Source organism: Aspergillus welwitschiae (genome assembly GCF_003344945.1).
Source record: "Aspergillus welwitschiae strain CBS 139.54b unplaced genomic scaffold BDQ94scaffold_59, whole genome shotgun sequence".
In the NCBI taxonomy this organism is placed as follows: domain Eukaryota; kingdom Fungi; phylum Ascomycota; class Eurotiomycetes; order Eurotiales; family Aspergillaceae; genus Aspergillus; species Aspergillus welwitschiae.
Genome location: NW_020798753.1, coordinates 1 through 18094, shown reverse-complemented (window position 1 = coordinate 18094; position 18094 = coordinate 1). Strand labels below are relative to the sequence as shown.

The following is an 18094-nucleotide window of genomic DNA, read 5'->3' as shown; positions in this document are numbered from 1 at the left end:
GTAGTACTATTAACAACCAAGTAAATCTCTATAAACAGGTGGATCAAGTCATAAGTAGCTATATAACAAAATATTGCGAGTTTGTCAATCGGATAAGGCCACAAGCAAATCAATTATCAACGACCTGAGTCTCGATATGACATCCGACCTTATCCCAGCGATCAATAAACTCCTGACCCAAAGTAGCAGTAGTCACGATACCGCAACGAGACACCTTCTTCACCTTCTCCTCATTCTCAATTATGGTCATGGCCGCCTCTCCCAGCACGCTAATAAATACATCACTTGCAACCGTTATCAGGCGACGGGCGGCGCCCATACGTACTGAGATCCAACAACCCTGCGCTCTAAGGCCGAATAACCAGTGAAGCCACACCGAAAAGCCCCTACAGCTCCCCAATAATGACTGGCCAACCCTCCAATACGTTATCGAGCACGTCATCGAGGTTATCGCCCTCGAATTGCCAGTTCAACGCTTCAGTAATGGCGGTGCGGAACGACCGCTTTGCGCCGGTCCACAGAACATATCCCGCATCGCCAGGCATCAAATACAACTTCTCGTAGTTAACTCCCGGAAGTTCACGGCGGCGCGCCAAAAACGCTTCATAATCAATAACGCGACGCTGGCAAAACATTGGTATATCGGCACCAAATCGAGCCCATCCTTACATACCGATTTCTGGTTGGTCGTCAAGCCGTGGTAACGACGATGAACCGCTACCGTCTGTACAAAGGCAGAGGATAGATGTTTGAATGCCTCATTAATCGCTCGGCGAACATCCTTATTAAAAATCACGATATCCTCGTCTTCCTCCCCCTCTTCCAATTCAACGAAGAAGGTCTCCACGTACCAATCGAGTAAATCGGTGTATTCGTGAGCGTTTCCGAGGGTTCCGGCGGGCGACTAGACAGTTAGCATGTTATTCCAAGGAAGAGCCATGAAATCATACCGATTCGCAGCCACTACGTCTATCGAAGCATTGACGGCAGAGGACCGAACCGGCCGCATTGAGAACGCAATCGAAATTATCCTAGAGTGTTTATTAAAATGTTTCTTCTCATCCATAGCCACTCATAGCATGCTTCTTCCGCTTTGAAGAGAAAGATTTGAAAGAAATGTATAGTCAGCACATTGTGATGACTGGTACATGGGGTTTCCTCGGTAGAGAGAGAGAGAGAGAGAGAGAGAGAGGAAAAGGGAGGCTGCCAGCACCCACGAAAAAAGACCCGTGGTACTCCACCATGTGCGATCTCTCTTGCATGGATTATTACTAGAAGAGGGAGACATAATGAGACATGTCATGTTCGTTTCGATGAGCGGTCAGCTGGTTACTATTAAGGTTCTTACACTATTAAGGTTCTTACCCCTCTGCCCTCTCTTCAAATGTGTACTATGTAGGATTAAAAAATAATGACTCTGGGATAGATCGGGTCATTCTAAATCCATTGATTGTCCTCTTCTGAGCAGATCCTGAGGTATAGCAGTGATTCCTATTATCGCGTAGACAATATATCTATAGGCCCTTATGAAGTATCATCGTTTTTGAACGTGGCAAAGTTAGTACGTTGCGTACCGCACCGGAGAGATAGGACGTAAACTTCATGAGGTGATTCCAGTCATGGTTTGTGTGCAATTATGACTAGTTACATAGGCATCTTTGCATCGTAACCATATCACAGCTATATCCCCTCATTGTCTGTCTTGTTGACATCATTGATTTAGATCAGTCTCATAAAGAATGCATTATAGTAGGAGATGGCATGAGGCATTTCTGAGGCCCGCTACTCCGGATTCTGCAGCATATCGTCTCTGCATAGGGGAGGCCGAAACCAGCTGTAGGACTCGGTTTCGGTGTATCTGTACCGACTGACTAGAAATCGCTCAATCGTGTAGTATAGCTGTCTCTTTGTTCCTCACAACATGTCTACGATATGCTATAAAAAAAGCAGAAGATGGAGTCAGAGCCACCCGGTTAGGGCCGGGCCGCCCGGGAGGAGAACAAAATACGGGACAGAATCTCAGTGATGGGGGAGAAGAGAGAGTGGCGACCTGACAATCCACACACGACACGAATAATAGCCGAAACTAACAAGATAAATCACATCACATCATGAAGAAGACCTGCGTAATGATGATAAGCAATCCCACCAATAATACAATGCCATTGATAGTGGCTGACCTGAAGCAATTCGGGGAGGAGACGCCAAGCTCGACGATCACCGGAGCTTGAAAGACCAACGGAACAAGATGACAGGCCCGTCGCACCACGCCACTAACTGCTCTAACAGAAATCGGCCTGAATAGTGCGACGAGTGTCCCGGTTCTGGGCCTCCACGATAAGATAAGTCATGGGCTTATCGCGTCATCGGCGCCGATCTCGCGATCAGCTGAAACCAATCAGTCAATCAATTTGCATCACCCGACTGGGGGCGAGATTTCAGGGCCAGCTGAAAGGGTCGGCTGCCGAGATTGTCAGTGGATGATGAATGTTATGCTGGAAGAGAGGGGGAGAATGACGTCTCAATTCTGGGTCACTTACTAGTTGACTAGCCAGCTAGTATTTAGCTGCTAGCTAGAAATTCGGTTTAAAAGCCTGGTGGTTTCTCTCTTCCTCTCTCGTCATTTTCTCTTCATCTCATACCCATTCTTCTCAACTCCTCCACTTTGATCAATTTATCCTCCATCATGGCTACCAAAATCAAGCTCATCCCCAATCTCAACTACAAGCGCTCAGGCACCAAGTCCTACGTACACTTGATGCGCAAGTACCGCTTCCATCCCACCAAGCCTGGTCCCTACACCCTCAGCAGCTCCATCCAACAGACCGGTCGTCCGTACACTGAAAAGCCCATTGGGGGTCGGGCCCATATCCGGCAGCTGGTGCGGAAGAAGAGTACCACCAGCGATGAGGTTGGCGAGGTTCCGGCCGAAGATGTGCAGAACGACTCCATGTATCTGGCGACCGTGGGAATCGGAACCCCGGCGCAGAACCTGAAGTTGGACTTTGACACTGGTTCAGCTGATCTTTGGGTACACCCCCATTATGAAAGACCTAATATGGAAACCAGCGTCACTGACAGATGTAGGTCTGGTCCAACAAACTCCCCTCAACCCTTCTATCCGAGAACAAGACCCATGCGATCTTCGACTCGTCCAAATCGAGCACTTTCAAGACCTTGGAAGGTGAATCCTGGCAAATCTCCTACGGAGATGGATCCTCCGCATCAGGGAGTGTGGGCACCGACGACGTCAACATTGGCGGCGTAGTCGTCAAGAACCAAGCCGTTGAGCTGGCAGAGAAGATGTCCAGCACATTCGCCCAAGGCGAAGGGGACGGATTGCTCGGTCTAGCATTCAGCAACATCAACACGGTGCAGCCAAAGTCCGTGAAAACGCCCGTCGAGAACATGATCCTGCAGGATGACATTCCCAAGTCGGCTGAGCTGTTCACGGCCAAGCTGGATACCTGGCGGGACACTGATGACGAGTCGTTTTACACCTTTGGCTTCATTGACCAGGATTTAGTGAAGACGGCAGGTGAAGAGGTCTACTACACCCCTGTCGATAACAGTCAAGGCTTCTGGCTATTCAACTCGACCTCCGCGACGGTAAATGGAAAGACCATTAACCGGTCGGGTAACACCGCCATTGCTGACACCGGTACGACGCTGGCCTTGGTGGACGATGACACGTGTGAGGCAATTTATAGTGCAATTGACGGCGCGTATTATGATCAGGAAGTACAGGGCTGGATCTATCCGACCGATACGGCGCAGGATAAGCTACCCACTGTGTCGTTTGCCGTGGGTGAAAAGCAGTTCGTGGTGCAGAAGGAGGACCTGGCGTTTTCGGAAGCGAAGACGGGCTATGTCTATGGAGGAATCCAGAGTCGTGGTGATATGACCATGGACATCTTGGGAGACACCTTTTTGAAGAGTATTTATGCTGTAAGTGCATTGCTGTTGGCGTTAAGGGGTGATATTGAAGCTCACTAACTGGATTGCAGATCTTTGATGTCGGGAACCTGCGCTTTGGAGCCGTCCAGCGCGAGGAGTTGCGCCAGAGCCTGAAGTCGGAGTAGACGACTGGCTGAATCTATCATGGTTTGATGATGTTATGTATTTGTATGTCCCGCTTTCTCGGTTGAGTGCAATATGGTACTCCGTACCTTGTTATCAGATGCTCTGGTTTGAAGCACAAAGGAAGCCATCACAGTCTCCCAATCAAAGCTTCCAGCCTGCCCCGTCCTTCCATTTCCACAACCTCAGCGCCATGAAACATGCCATCCCTGCTCCTACCATAACCGCCGCAAAAAGCTGCCCCTTCCAGAAAACAGCATGTTCCAGATCCAACAACGCCCCGGCAATAGGATTTCCAATGAGAATGCCAAGCCCCGCGAACACGAAAGACATGCCCATCCACGTCCCCACAACAGCCATATCCGGACACAATAGCGCCAGAACTGGAGGCATCAGCGCGACAACCGTTCCGGACGCGAAGCCATAGATAACAGCAAAGGCGATGGCGCCAGCGTTACTGTGTATGCCCATCCATGCGAATGCGAGGACAGTGACCACAAGACTCACAAGAATCATGACATTCAGCGATCCAAGACGATCAGCGAGCATGTTGGGCGCAATACGACCGAAGAAAGAAGAAGCACTAAGAATGGAAAGGACGTAGAAGGAGATGTTATCGCCTGCATGGAGGTAGGTAGTGAAATAGGTCGGGAGATAGAAGTAGGGGAAATAGAGGCCCACGAGGTCGAAGAAGAGCGCGAGGCAGTAGATAAGGAAAGGAATATCACGAAAGGCCATGAGATCAAGGAGCTGACGAGCTTGTGTAGGAAGCGGAAGGCGTGATTTCATCACCGCTATAGAGAAGAGGAGACTGGCTAGGGCAATAAAAGCAATTACACGGGTTGTCCAACCGAACCCGACGCGGTCGATTAATTTGTGAAAAACGATCGGGAAAACTACAGCGCCTAGAATGTGGATTCCAGGTGAATATAGTTCGATGGAATTGTTTGAGGAGGATAAGGCTTACCGACGCTGCCCCCTGATGCGGCAATTCCCATGGCCACGGCTCGTCGGGAGGTGAAGTACGTGACGGGTATAGCAACGCTAGGGATGAAGAGAAGGCTAGAACCGAGGCCGACGGCGACGCCATGAGCTAGAAAGAATTGGTAGTACTCCTTTGATAACGAGGTCATCATCAGTCCGAACACAATCAGGAACGTGCCTGCTATTATCAAGAACTTGATATAACCTCTATCAAAGATCGGACCGACGATAATTCCCAATGAGAGTAAGAGGAAACTTTGAACCGTTCCGATCCAGGCGATGGAGGATGGAGAGTAGTCTCTCAGCAGGCTGGTTTCATAGTAGCTTTGGTACACGCCGAATGTATTGATTATGCCCCTGTAGTACACGGAATCAGTAAGCAGGACAGCACAGGGATAACCCAGGAAGACCTACCAGGAGTTGAAAAAAAGGAAGAAAGAGCCGGCTACCTGAACCCAGGCGAAGATACCTCCGTTGGGTGGAGGAGGGGGTAGAGGAGTAGAGTCCTCATCGACAGACTGTTTCTCTGTTTCTGCGGTATTCGGTACAGCTATGGGATCCACGGACAGGGGGCTTATTGAAGAAGCGTCGCTATCCAAGGGAACAGCCATGGCGAACACTTTGAGGGAAGAAAATTGTGGAGCGAAAGAACGATATCATCGGTGGAGCTCGACTGAGTCGACATCACCATATTGTACTGCTAATCAAGCTCTAGAGGAATTGCGGTCTATAGAAGCAGAATTCGCCTATTGGTCCTAAAACCGACCAAGCTGTTGTCAATAGTCGAAGGGAAGAGGAGATCGACATGTTCGTTCCCTGTTCTCTTCTGCTTATCTGGGGAGGACAATAGAGGGTGCATGGAGATCATTGAAGCTTAACAGCCGAAGAAGCCTCTTATTGGCTGGTGCTTTGCAGCTGATGAAGCAGAGTGACGAAGCCGCGATGCGAACGCTGCATGATCTGGTCAGGTGTTGTGACCGAACTGGGTCAATGCAAAGGCTATATGTAAAATTTCTGTCCGACCATAGGCACTGAAAGGCTCAATACCAGTCCATCAAGCCATACAGATGTCAGCTTGAGGTCACTATAGTCATAAACCGGAAAATATCTCCATCTGTGTCAGGGTCACTGCCTACTGGCTTGAACGCAGAAAGAGCTCGCAGCTCGGCGTCGTTTGAACTTAACTCCGCGTGGTTCCAAAGGTGTCTAACAGTCAATCAATGCGCCGAATTGCAACCCGACGCAGAAAAGCTGGCGAAGCATCGAATCATGTTGACTCAGTTTCATCCGCAGAAAGCCAGTTGTCGCCTTGAGTAATCGCCACTCTACCACCCTGGTCATAAGTATAGTCAATCTGAATGTTCCGCGACATGCAATGTGAGCTTTGACGGGTCGAAAAGTCTTTCCAGAAGTCGAAAAACAAACAAAAAAATAAAACTAAAATTAAGTAAAAAAAAAAAATAAAAAAAACTGATGGATGATATTGACGATCATCTGCAAGGGCACTAGGGTCCATAGATTAGAATAAGAAGTTCAGCGTAATATTTGCGCTGCGATGAGAAGGATGATGAATTCCAGACGACCGGAAGTAGCAGCAAGCGTGACCACGGCCTGACTAAATGTGGAATACTTGAGTGATTTCACCGCCATATTTGACTAGTTGGTTTCGATTACAGGGCAAGCTGAACGTCACAAAGAACGACCACTGGAAAGATCAAGTCAACACAGTGGTCTCAGTCAGCCTGAAGTAAAGGGCTTGTCTCTCCCATGTGCCATTATGTTATCTGGCTGAAGTGAACCTTGTCCACTCACATGATTCTGTACGTGGCCGGATCTTGCCAAGTGAGCCGTAGGACTGGTCACTCTGCTGTGTTACGTTATTAGATGAGCTTCGCATTGCTGTGATAACCTAGAGCGTAGCTTATTAGCACAGATAAGCCATCAATACCAGCTGGCTGTCTAGCCATCTCAAGTTTTCATCGCGAAGCTTGTCATCTCCATTTCCCTGTGCAGAGGAACTCAAGAGATGACCTCACTTGCTTGTAAATGAGCGGTAGGGCATTTTGATGGTTTCGGTTTCCGAAGGACGATCTGGAGTCAAGAATTCAGACACGGTATCCATTGACTCATTATGACATTCTTTGACCAAGGCCCACATAGCATAAATTAAGCGACCGTTGTGATGAACCTCGGCGAGAGGGAGGCAGAATGGGAAGATGAGAGGTGGGGACGGAGAGAGACGAGACTGGTAGCTAGCTTGTCGGGCGGCTGCTGCCGAGCCGTTTAGTTAGATCATAGTACTATAGGCCCGATCGGGACCAGGGACTGCGACTAGTCTAGTAACCATTAAACGAGACGCACAATCGCACTCGCGCCGTCTACAGATTCTTAATCCTCTATGGTATTCTTCAGGGGGGGGGGCGGAGGATTTCCCTTAAAGCTGTCATACCGTCTGCATTATCTGTTAAAACGTTTGAGTCAACCCTGCTGCTTGGTAGCCAGCGATATATCGTTTTGGTCACAAATCGCTCTTTTAACATTATCTGTGGACTACGAAAAAAGGTCAGCTGTAGGATTTTAGTGGGCATGTCGTTCATTTGTCTCGAGCTATACCATGTATACTACCTCTGAACAGTCCACATAATGGGCGCCATCCGCGCACGGCCACAAAAGAGCCGGATTTAGGTGACAGAAGGTCTATACTCACAAAGACGCCGCGCAAGTGACGGATTGCACCATTGGGTTCAAAATTTAAATGCCGAGGACAGCGACTGGAAAAAGACCCGCAAGCCTGGGTGATGCCCAGGCAGGTTTGAAAACAGGGATGGCAGCATGAACATGCATACATATTAGGGAGGATCATCTCCAAGACCCGCCAGTCTATTGAATTTGCTACCCTCCTTGATGACGAGACACTCCCAAAGACTCCACTGCTGGAGGGGGTTAAATTGGTGGTCACATGGAATATTCCCGCCACAGTCAATTGAACTTTGGCATCCATGCAGGGAAACCACCGTAATTGGTTTCCTGACGGATATCATCAGTGTCGCAATAATCAGGCGACATATGTCGGCAAGCCGACGCACAAGTGCAATGACAACCGAGATCCAATGCGCTCGTTGGCTATCAGCCCCTTTAAGAGGCTTGGGATGATCGAAAATTTCCTTTATCAAAGACTAGCCGGCAATCCTTCAGGGAACCCACTCGAAGGCCTGAGAGATATTGCGCGATATGACTGAGCCGGAGCCCACACCGTTAATTTCGGCGGTCAATCCCCGATCGTGTCATCTTCCCATTTGTGCGACATGGTCAAATCCCGAAGCCATGCCAATTCATTGACAGGACGCCTGGAGATTGACCTCTTCCGCGGCGGTTGGTCTAGGCACGTGGGGCCAACAAGCCTATCAGCGTCGCAGGATATTCTTTAGACACTGCTGCAGACAGAGCTTATCAGCAATCACAGGTGAATTCTAGACCAGTCAATAGACCGTAAGCGTTTGAGTGTTGATGAATGTGAAGTGCCTGTGCGGTGGGTGGTTATGGCAAACATACACCTCATTCAGTATGCAACTCCGATAAAGTTTTCCTACCCGAGGGGTCCGACTGGTAAGCATCCACGGCAGCAGTGGCGCATTTCCAGGACACCGGATAGGAGATAGTGTACGAGCCAATGGTAAGACGGTGAGACTAGTACCTCGAGAAAATTTTTGTGGGATCAAAAACCTAGAGGTTAATCTCCTGGGAGGGGCGCGGAAGAATAGGAGAGAGAGTGTGTGAGAGGGACAGAGAGGGGCAAGAGAGCTAAAGACTAGAACAGAAAATGCCAAACAAACATTTCTTGGAATTTTCGCGCACTATTGCCTTTGGCACCCCTCTTTCCCTCCCAGCCACCTCGATTTTCCGGCTGCTTGGCCCTGGCTTTGTTGCGCTGACTGACTTTTTTCGCCCCTTTTACGCCCATGGTCCGGGCGCGTTGGCGCGCAAAACGACCGCGATGGGTAGAAACCAGAAATTGAAGACCGAGTGGTGGTGCACGGAGATGAATTGATGATGGTTGTGTTAGCCTGAAACTTGCATGAATAGCTATAATTTTGAAGAAAGTCATGAATGCCCAACATTGGAGCTATGGCCTCTGCTCGCGACAGCATCTATTGCAGATGGTGGGTAGCTCGTAATTGGATGACATTTCCCCTTAATCAGGATATCTGTCCAGCGATAACCTCGATGGAAATCCCTCATTGGTGACATTCATGTGATGTAAAAGAGTGGAGTGCATATGCAGAGCACAGAAGCATTGACATTGCTAGTCAGTCAGTCACAAGCGACCCAAAGGGTGAGCGACAGGTCTGCGACCGCTCTATGAAATCGATCGTGATAGACAGGAGACAAGGATTGTCAGGGCCCTATGACGGGAGTTCCTGGTCAACAGGATCGCCCACGTTAGCGTCTTATCACGCAAGATAAGCCGGCGGTCGCATTTGCCACAGACGTGATGGGATCTGCGGATAGCACCGGTTGTGGTGGGAAGGATCGCCACCAGGGTACGTACGATGTTTCTATGTACAGAGCACGTCGTGGAGGCTGTGGTGGTACGAATTGGATGTGTCACCAGTGATCTCCGACAATCCAGACTGGGGGGAAAAGTGGAGGGAACCATAAAATCAAATCAATGATTGAATGTGACTGTGAGTGTGACTGTGACAAGCGAGTCGAGAAACTGAGACGGTGACAGAATTCTCCACCAAGTATCCGAGAATAGAAAAAAGACGGACAAAAACAAAACAGACACAAAAATTAAAATAGAAAAAGAAAAGCCAACAAAAAGAAAAAGCCGGCGAGCTTATCAGTCCCACGTGCCCGTGCACGGACTGATTGGATGGGCTTCTGGAACATCGGCGGTCTTTCGCCATGATTCAACGGCTGATGCGGTCCCTTTTTACAATTACGATTTTTGTTTCAAAATTGTATAATATTCTATTTGGGTGTGATTGTTTCGAGTCCAGATGCATTGTTCACACGCAGCCCATTGGCTCCAAGTTGTCTGCATCATCAGACGCGTCTCAGGAACAGCAGAAAGAGCAGGTTCGCCAGGAGGGACCCGCGATTGGGCTGTGTTTGTCGGCCTGAATTGCGGGCTGGAACAGTCGGTCTCCACTGGGCGATCCACCGCGACGCCGATTTGGCTTTGGCAGACCGAGTTCTAGAGCGTTCGCCCACCAGGTTTTCCTGTCCCATGACCTGGCGGTTATCAAGCTTGCTCATCCTCCACCCTGTCCAAATGTATATAGACCTTCCCCGACCAGCTCGGAGAGAATTCTTTTGACATCCAGACAAGCCAAAGCCAAAGCTTCCTCTTCCTCTCCGGACTTTTCGATACTCTCGCCCTTCCCTCTCCCACTTCGGGTGCGGGACTGCGCATCTGCCCCTCCATTAGCACACGCAGCAGAGAGGCATAACAGAACTACGCTAGACCATACAATGTCCTACACTTCCTCCTCCCGCTTTTCCAGATCACCATCCCCCGCGCCTCGTACTAGACGACCCTCTCCGTTGGAAAGAACCTCATTGCATCTCCGTCTCAGCCTGCTCTCCGGCGAGAAATATGACCAGGAAAGCAGTGCCAAGGAACCTGATCTCCGTCGCTGCCTCAGCCATGCCCACATCCACGCCAAGTCCATGGCTATGGTCAAGCGAGACATTCGCGTCCACATCCGCTCCATGGGCATGGCCATGGATGATGACAGCGACGAGGAGCTCCTCGATCACGAAGTCCTCCCGCTGCCACCGTCGCGCCGATCGTCCCGCAGCAGCTCCAAGGCCGCAGCAGCCCCACGGGTGACGGTGTCACCCAAACCCAGCGAGAAATCGAGTCTGCTCGACAAGGGTCGCAAGTGCTTGGAGAAGCTCTTCCCTCGCAAGAACAACGTGCATTTGGCACAGTCTAGAGTTACCGTTGTCACTTGAAGCCCCGTCCATCTCTTCGCCTGCTCGTCTCTCGGTTTAAACCTCCCACTGCTACTGCTGATCGGTTTCGCCACCAACCTTCACTACCCATAGTATGATGATATCCATCTCTACTTGTGGTAATCACGCCATTTCGGGTACCCGCGCCCAAATCAATGGTGCTTCACCGTCACCCAGACTGCCCGTCAGAGTCTCCTGTCAGTCCTATTCATCCCGCCAGTCCGTTCGAGACTAGCGCGCTCTCATCCGGTCGAGAGCCTTGACCTGACGCCGGCTTCTGGTTGTGAAGTCCATATCACTATCTCCTTCACTCTCATTAATCTCGATGTACCTTCCCCTATCATGTTCTTGAAGCGGGCTTCAACGACCACGATGTTCGGAAGTAATGTGTGCCTGTCACTATTTCCTTTGTTTACTTGTCTGGGATTGGAGTTATAGCGTGCTTTTGTTCTTTCTCAGCAATGGATACCAGTTAGAGTATAGAAGACCCATAGATTAGATTTCAGAATCTATTTTTGTCAGTGACATCAACCTTTCCTCTTCGAAAAGTATGATTTTCTTTTTGTGTTGCCGGTCCACGAGCCCGGCAATCCCAGTGACTCACCAGATGGTCACCAGCACCAGCACCACGTTGCACATACGGTCGCACAACATATCCTTTCACAACCCCCCAAACAGCCAATCATCCCAATTTGCACCTTATGACTCGCAAAATTGCTTACTCGGCTCTCAAGCCACTTGGCATCCCACCAACTCCGTGGTTGGAATAGAAATTTTCGGGCCGACGATAACAATGCCGCTCTTGCAGCGGCTAATTTGATATTCAGCCTGAACCGCGATAGGCCGCCAGTTCCCGACCATCCCTGCATGCAGGTCACCACCCCCTCCTTGGCCGCACCTGCATAACCGAGACGAATCTCGGTCAAACATGTCGTGCTCTGTTCCTCTGATGCCGCGCGATGCCGCGCGGAACAAAATTGCGGTCGGGCCGGCTTTACACCTCATACATCCCCCGAGTCGAAGATGTCAGCTTGGGTTTTATTGACGCCACTGAAGTCAATAATGTTGCTTTTTGTATGAGTTTTATTGGATGATACTGATAATGAGAGATTACTGAAGTCTAGGAGGACGATAATAGTCTGATTAGTAAGGAAGGTACACTGCGCTATCCGCCAGCGGTCGCGCGGTTTCGAAGCTTCATTCGGCTGGATGTCACCAGCATCTCTACTAAAACATGTCAAACTGACATGACTCGTCATCGATAGAACTCAACCTGAAGAAGAAACAGAAATCAAAATAAAGAAAATATAGAGAAAAGGAAATAGAAGATGAAAAGAAAATACCCCGATGATCAGCCGGAAATTAGGAGTCAGATGGTACGCATTTGTTGCTAAAGCATGTTCCATGTCTTCAGAGGTGAGGCAGAAATGTCGCCCAATCCACTGTGTGATAAACGCTGACTTCCAAATCTCTTAGCCCCAACGAAAGCCTCGACGATCAAGTATAGTCTTGCAGCAGCATACGTGCAATCAAGGGGGAAATATACTCCAGAATTCGGCCTTCAGTGGCAGTTCTTTGGGGACCTTGGCAGATTCCCTTGTCAGTCGCGCTTGCTCCACATCTGCCAGCTTAGATTTCCAGAAGATTCTGCAGAAGAAGCGCTGCCAGCGTCCTATCCAATATCAGGCAGCTGACGTTTCGAAGACCCAAAATGCAACCGTGTTTCCGAACAGAAACATGCTGCATACCCGCCAGAGGATGAGCTCTGCCCTGGTGGGGAACCCGAAATTCCAGCCGATGAGATGAATCGAGGCATTAAACAAGGTGGCAACACAAAGAATTACTTCCTGATAGCCCTTCAGGTCAGGAAGTCTATCGTTGCCAAGACGCGGCAATGGCCGTTCGAAGGGTGCGACAGGCATCTTCATGAAAAGCTGTACATTCAAGGACCAACTTGGGAGTAGGTCCTCGATGAAATCCAGTGGTGTCTGCTTGTACGGTTCCATCGCATGGTCGCCGGCTTCCCTACGTATCTGTTCTATGCTAACATGAAGCTCTAGTCTGATTGGAGTTCGAACGTCGCTAGGCTTGTGGAGCCAACAGAGGCTCGTCATGACAGAACAGACTACGATAGCAAGGGCCGACAATTCCAGTGTCGTGATGGCAAGACCCTGTGCCGCCCAACCCAGGCACTGAAGAAGCATCAACCCCTGTCGGTTCTCGTGCACGTCCGCCTGTGATAGGCTCGTGGGCCTCATCCTGCATGAGCCCCTCCTGGGAAGCACCCCCCAACTCTTCCTCCCAGCGCCTGGGGTGACAGGCCTGATTCCCTCTCAGTCGGCCGGGTCTTCCCAGCTCAATTCCTCGCCGAAATTATCTATCCAGTACAATCTTCACTCAGTCCGCGCTCAACCATTCTCAGCTCTTTGTACATTCTGCTCTCAAATTGAAAAGACACAACATCCAATATGCAAGCCACATTTGCGGACAGTCCATCGATAACGGAAACACTCCCGCGCCAGCGGAAGCCTTCTCTTCCCCCGGGAGCCTTCGCAGAAGAACCAGCAACTCCCGAGAAAGTTCTCTTCAATGATGGTGCCCCCATCCTTGTCTCTTATGACGAAATCCCCGAATGGTATCAAGACAATGAGTTTATTCGACATGGCTATCGACCCGTCTCTAATTCCACTCATGCATGCTTTGCCAGTTGGCTGTATCTGCACAATGAAACCGTGAACATCTATTCGCATCTTGTTCCCGCCGTCTTCTTCCTCGCAGCAGAAGGCATGTTTTATCAGTATCTTCAAGTCAAATATCCCGAAGCCACGTTATCCGACCACGCAATTTTTGCCTTCTTCCTCCTGACTGCTGTTATATGCTTGGGTCTGTCAACTACCTATCACACACTAATGAATCACTCCCTCCAAGTCTCTGAGCTATGGTTACGACTCGACTTTGTTGGTATTATCGTCCTGACCCTAGGAGATTTTGTCTTGGGAATTTATATGGTATTCTACTGTGAGCCTCTGTTGAGACGATTATACTGGGGCATGGTATGGTCGATCACTCCAGTGCTTTGTACACAAAGCTAATGGATTTTGGAAGATCATCTCACTGAGTTGCATTACAATAATGATCCTCGTGAACCCCAAATTTCAAGGACCCCGTTGGCGCACCTTCCGTGTCTGCACTTTCGTCGGCACTGGACTATCTGGCTTCGCGCCTCTGATTCACGGTATCAGCGTCTTTGGTTTTGCTAAAATGATGGTGCAGTCTGGCATGCCATACTACCTCGGCGAAGGAGGGCTTCTTATTCTAGGTGCACTTTTTTATACTGTTAGTACCCTGACACAGAAGCAAGATACCATACTAATGATTGATCTAGATGCGCATTCCGGAATCAATCAAGCCCGGGAGGTTTGACATATTCGGCTGCTCTCATCAGGTATTTCATGTTCTGGTCGTCCTCACCACAGTTGTTCGGTTGATTGGTATCCTTTCGGCGTTTGACTATAACTACAACCATGGAAAATGCAGACTGCCATGATGTGACGATGTCTCATCAATATGATTGTTCAGTTATCACGATATATGTCCCATATTTGCATTTGTTTCCTTGTGTTTCGCTAGAGATGTTGGTATAGAGAGGGAGCCCCGAAGTTCTATGAGACGGTAAGAATTATCCTACATCTGGATATTCAAACATATCTATAAGATGGTGATTCTCTACATGACACATAATGCATGATACGAAGAACTTTGGTTCTACCACCATCCAACCCATATTATACTATAAGAACTTTAGACCAGACATGTCTTCACCTTCAATGGAAACATCTCGAATACCCCAGAGAAAATATCTTCTATAACAAACAATGCATCAACATCAAAACCTTAACCCGAGAAGGGTGAAAAAGAGATTGAAAAACTAAAACGAAAAAAGAAATCTCCCCGACTGGGAGTCGAACCCAGGTCTCCCGCGCTTGTTCCCGAGAGGGATTGACAAGCGGAAATCATGACCGTTAGACCATCGAGGATTTCTTATTTTCACGTGTCCAAATCTTAGTACAAGAGCGACTATAAGAGTAGCATACCAAGATCTCACCGGCACACTGCCTTCTTTGTACCCAATGGAACAGAGTGGCATCTGTACTCATATGAGTATGAACCGTCAATGAACAACAGCGGAAGATACAGTTATATTCGTACCTTACAAACATCTCCAACGAGTTAGTCAAGTGCCTGCCCGCAGGAAGCCCTCAGCACTATGCATCTGCGTCAAGTGAAATCCCGCAAATGGAGGTAATGGGGTTGATTGATGTATTGTTATCCATTGAAGATTCTGTATCACAGTCAAATTAGTACTTGGGTCCGACTATCCGGAAGAAAGCACTTACTGAAAGAAAATAACAGGCAGTGATGAGGCTACTATCTTGCCTTGGTACCATGGTCTTTCATTGTACTCTAAATGCAGCATGTGCTGCATAGGCTGCTATGTCTAGGATAGTTCCGTAGCCTGATGGAATCCCTGCTCGTAATATAGGGTGCTTATCAATGCTAGGGATCCGAACAATGATTCATACCTTTCCTGAAACTTTTCACTTCCTTTGTAGGAAGGAATCTCCCAATAGTCAACCTCACCTTCCCTTGCTAGATGCGTACAATCACCGTGGAAGCCTTCGCGTCATCTCAGAATTCTCTCTATTATGGCTACCTGCCCTCCTTCCAGGTAAGAGACGATGACAGCTAATAAGGACAATCCCGCCTGGATGTAGATGTTCGAGGAGGAAGTTGTCCCGGCGATATCGTTTCATCTGCGTGCCTTAGCATTGGCGGCATGACCAAGATATAGGTAAAAGGCAGTGTTGTCTGTGAAACTATACTAAAGCCATAAGGTAGCTCACAGGGCTTCGGAAGGGATAATTTACTACCTGAGAATAAAATCATCGCCATCTGTCGTATTGTCCTTAGATTCTCAGGGGACTGCCGCATGATCCCTATTTGCAGCCGAGCTATCTTGTCTCTTTTGACATCCCTTCGTTGCCCACTGAGGATATTCGCAGTGCAAATCATACTTGACTCGCAAAGACAACATGGAACTAGCAGTCACGCATCTTCGGACTCTGGTGGGGCTCGCAACGCGTACAGATCCATCGCCCCTACCCCCCGTCCAGGATATAATATCCCATATCCAATCGTTATATGACTCTGGCAGGCCCTTCCACACCAAGGATTTACTCCAGTGTATCAAAGTGCAACTCCGGGATGCTCGTGATGGGATCATTCAAACTATCCGTGTGCCCGGAGTGGATGAGGTTATTGTTGAGTTTCCGGTAATGACAGGGCAGGTTTTCCCGACACCAGAGCAAGGAATGGAGTTAATCGTGTAAGTGTTTGTGTTTGGATTCCTTTCTTCTGTCTGACTCATATTCACCCGGTGTTGCAATGTAGTAAGAGTGCTTTAATCACTAACCCTAAAATGTGAAGCCGAAACCCCTGCATTGAATATTTATCTGTGCAGGAACTGCTTCAAGATTGCGATCTGAGGGATGAGAATCTGGCCTACAATCACATCCAGATCGGTCATTATCGCTTTCTGCGGAATATTCACACCAAGGTGCTTTACTCAGACCTTTCGGTGGCTTCGGTACCTGATGCAAGCGAGCTTCTTCGAAGAAGTTCGCGTATCTGGGAGAACACCACACAGTGTCAAGCTCTTCGGGCAATACTTATGTCACGAAAGGATATCTCTATATCCAGGATTGTGGGGCTTGCGCTCGGGTCTTTCGCAACCGTTTACCCTAGTCTGCAAGATCGATCAGCTTTCCAGCATGCCCTTCTATTGACTCTGCGTGATATATCTTGCAATATGCAAAATATAGCACAGCAATCTATTCCGTGTTTTGCCCAAGACCCGATGTGCAACATAGTTGATATCACCGCCGCTGAAGACGCTGGAATCAAGATCTTGGAAGACCCTGACGGATTTCTTGAAATTGATGATTCCACGGTGGTATTCTCATGCGCCCCAGACATTCCCGTAAGGCAGATTGTTCTGGATCTAGCTCGACCTGCCGTCCTCATATGGGACAAATTGAGGAATGAAGATGATGATGATCACTCGTGAGTTACCACCCTTCTCAAGTTTCAGCATGCGCAGACTTATCGTTGTACAGGGCCGACCCTGCCTCTCCACGTGTGATGACTTGCCTACGGAACATCTATGAAGAATTCGAATTTCCTGATTATGATGAGCACTTTGGCGACCTGGCAGTATACATTCGTCGGAATTAGGGAAGTCGATAGAAACAAAAGCCGAGGAGACATACCAGGAGGGACTTCGTAGGTTTGTCACAGCAGATCCACACTGCTCTTACCAAGTATGACACACACTACATGAGTCTAGACAGGACGAAGCGGGAGAATAGGAAGCGCGGATTGAAGTGGGAGGATGCAAGTTGATATAAGTAGCAGCTCAAAATAAAGGGGTTTTCCTGGGAAACATATGATTGTTGTATTGGTGAAGTGGCGGTTGTATAGTCATATTTTGGGTGACAGTCGTAGGTAAAGGTGGGTAAATCACTGCATAGCACGATCGGCATAAGATTCAAACCCCGGAAGAAGCGGGTGCACTAGATACTCACAACCCTAGAAGAAATGGAGCCCAGAAAGGGACCTCAGAGCATTATCCGTCAGTCAGACCAGCTCAGTGCAGCTCAAATTCAAATTGATGTAATAATCAACGATCGTATACTATTACTGAAAACAAGTCCCCACACGCAAATCAGATTCATGAAATTCACATCTACGATCGTAGAGCTCATAATCAGATACATATTGCTAGTAAAAGAAAAATAAGTGTAACAACTTATTTAAAAAAGACATGAAAACTCATTGTAAAATATTATTCATCATGTAGTTTAGCTCCAGCCGTTCCTCTATCTCTGTCTCCTACCTAAGCTGAATGACACCGTAGCCTGCGAAGCGGTCGCCGACGGCAGGATGGGTTGGGGGAACGAGACAGATGGAACAATCATTAGGGGGAAAAAAAAAAAAGAAAAGAAAA

The 18094-nt window shown here is 48.6% G+C and overlaps 7 protein-coding genes and 1 non-coding gene across 8 annotated transcripts; 4 read left to right on the top strand and 4 right to left on the bottom strand.

The window, feature by feature from the left end:
* Nucleotides 1-386: 386 nt before the first annotated feature.
* BDQ94DRAFT_163585 (uncharacterized protein) lies at nucleotides 387-1262 on the bottom strand (the record flags this gene model as incomplete). The annotated part of the gene is made up of 4 exons (XM_026769773.1): nucleotides 387-623; nucleotides 674-904; nucleotides 951-1031; nucleotides 1218-1262. 4 exons carry the CDS (start codon nucleotides 1260-1262, stop codon nucleotides 387-389), a joined length of 594 nt encoding a protein of 197 aa, XP_026620463.1.
* A 1424-nt stretch (nucleotides 1263-2686) lies between these two features.
* Nucleotides 2687-4082, top strand: BDQ94DRAFT_175604 (pepsin-like aspartic protease; the record flags this gene model as incomplete). The annotated part of the gene is made up of 3 exons (XM_026772530.1): nucleotides 2687-3031; nucleotides 3088-3948; nucleotides 4008-4082. The coding sequence occupies 3 exons, from the start codon at nucleotides 2687-2689 to the stop codon at nucleotides 4080-4082; spliced, it is 1281 nt and encodes a 426-aa protein (XP_026620462.1).
* A 142-nt stretch (nucleotides 4083-4224) lies between these two features.
* BDQ94DRAFT_163583 (MFS general substrate transporter) lies at nucleotides 4225-5675 on the bottom strand (the record flags this gene model as incomplete). The annotated part of the gene is made up of 3 exons (XM_026769772.1): nucleotides 4225-4985; nucleotides 5048-5421; nucleotides 5479-5675. 3 exons carry the CDS (start codon nucleotides 5673-5675, stop codon nucleotides 4225-4227), a joined length of 1332 nt encoding a protein of 443 aa, XP_026620461.1.
* Nucleotides 5676-9972: 4297 nt separating this feature from the next.
* BDQ94DRAFT_163582 (uncharacterized protein) lies at nucleotides 9973-11028 on the top strand (the record flags this gene model as incomplete). The annotated part of the gene is made up of 2 exons (XM_026769771.1): nucleotides 9973-10146; nucleotides 10318-11028. The coding sequence occupies 2 exons, from the start codon at nucleotides 9973-9975 to the stop codon at nucleotides 11026-11028; spliced, it is 885 nt and encodes a 294-aa protein (XP_026620460.1).
* Nucleotides 11029-12710: 1682 nt separating this feature from the next.
* On the bottom strand, nucleotides 12711-13286 carry BDQ94DRAFT_175601 (uncharacterized protein; the record flags this gene model as incomplete). Its single annotated transcript, XM_026772529.1, has 1 exon — nucleotides 12711-13286. The coding sequence occupies one exon, from the start codon at nucleotides 13284-13286 to the stop codon at nucleotides 12711-12713; it is 576 nt and encodes a 191-aa protein (XP_026620459.1).
* Nucleotides 13287-13437: 151 nt separating this feature from the next.
* Nucleotides 13438-14699, top strand: BDQ94DRAFT_184574 (hemolysin III family protein). The gene is made up of 3 exons (XM_026774674.1): nucleotides 13438-14081; nucleotides 14134-14364; nucleotides 14414-14699. The coding sequence occupies exons 1-3, from the start codon at nucleotides 13497-13499 to the stop codon at nucleotides 14573-14575; spliced, it is 978 nt and encodes a 325-aa protein (XP_026620458.1). The 5' UTR covers nucleotides 13438-13496; the 3' UTR covers nucleotides 14576-14699.
* Nucleotides 14700-14975: 276 nt separating this feature from the next.
* Nucleotides 14976-15065, bottom strand: BDQ94DRAFT_t254. The gene has a single exon. It is a non-coding gene; the product is annotated as a tRNA-Asp (tRNA).
* A 949-nt stretch (nucleotides 15066-16014) lies between these two features.
* Nucleotides 16015-17322, top strand: BDQ94DRAFT_184570 (SRR1 family protein; the record flags this gene model as incomplete). Its single annotated transcript, XM_026774673.1, has 3 exons — nucleotides 16015-16414; nucleotides 16516-17151; nucleotides 17205-17322. Exons 1-3 carry the CDS (start codon nucleotides 16122-16124, stop codon nucleotides 17320-17322), a joined length of 1047 nt encoding a protein of 348 aa, XP_026620457.1. The 5' UTR covers nucleotides 16015-16121.
* Between the last annotated feature and the right edge of the window lie 772 nt (nucleotides 17323-18094).

Coding starts and splice junctions, on each gene's coding strand:
- BDQ94DRAFT_184574 (XM_026774674.1), top strand. CDS start 13,497: ATGCAAGCCACATTTGCGGACAGTCCATCGATAACGGAAACACTCCCG. Junction 14,082..14,133: donor GACGATTATACTGGGGCATG/GTATGGTCGATC, acceptor GGATTTTGGAAG/ATCATCTCACTGAGTTGCAT. Junction 14,365..14,413: donor TAGGTGCACTTTTTTATACT/GTTAGTACCCTG, acceptor TGATTGATCTAG/ATGCGCATTCCGGAATCAAT.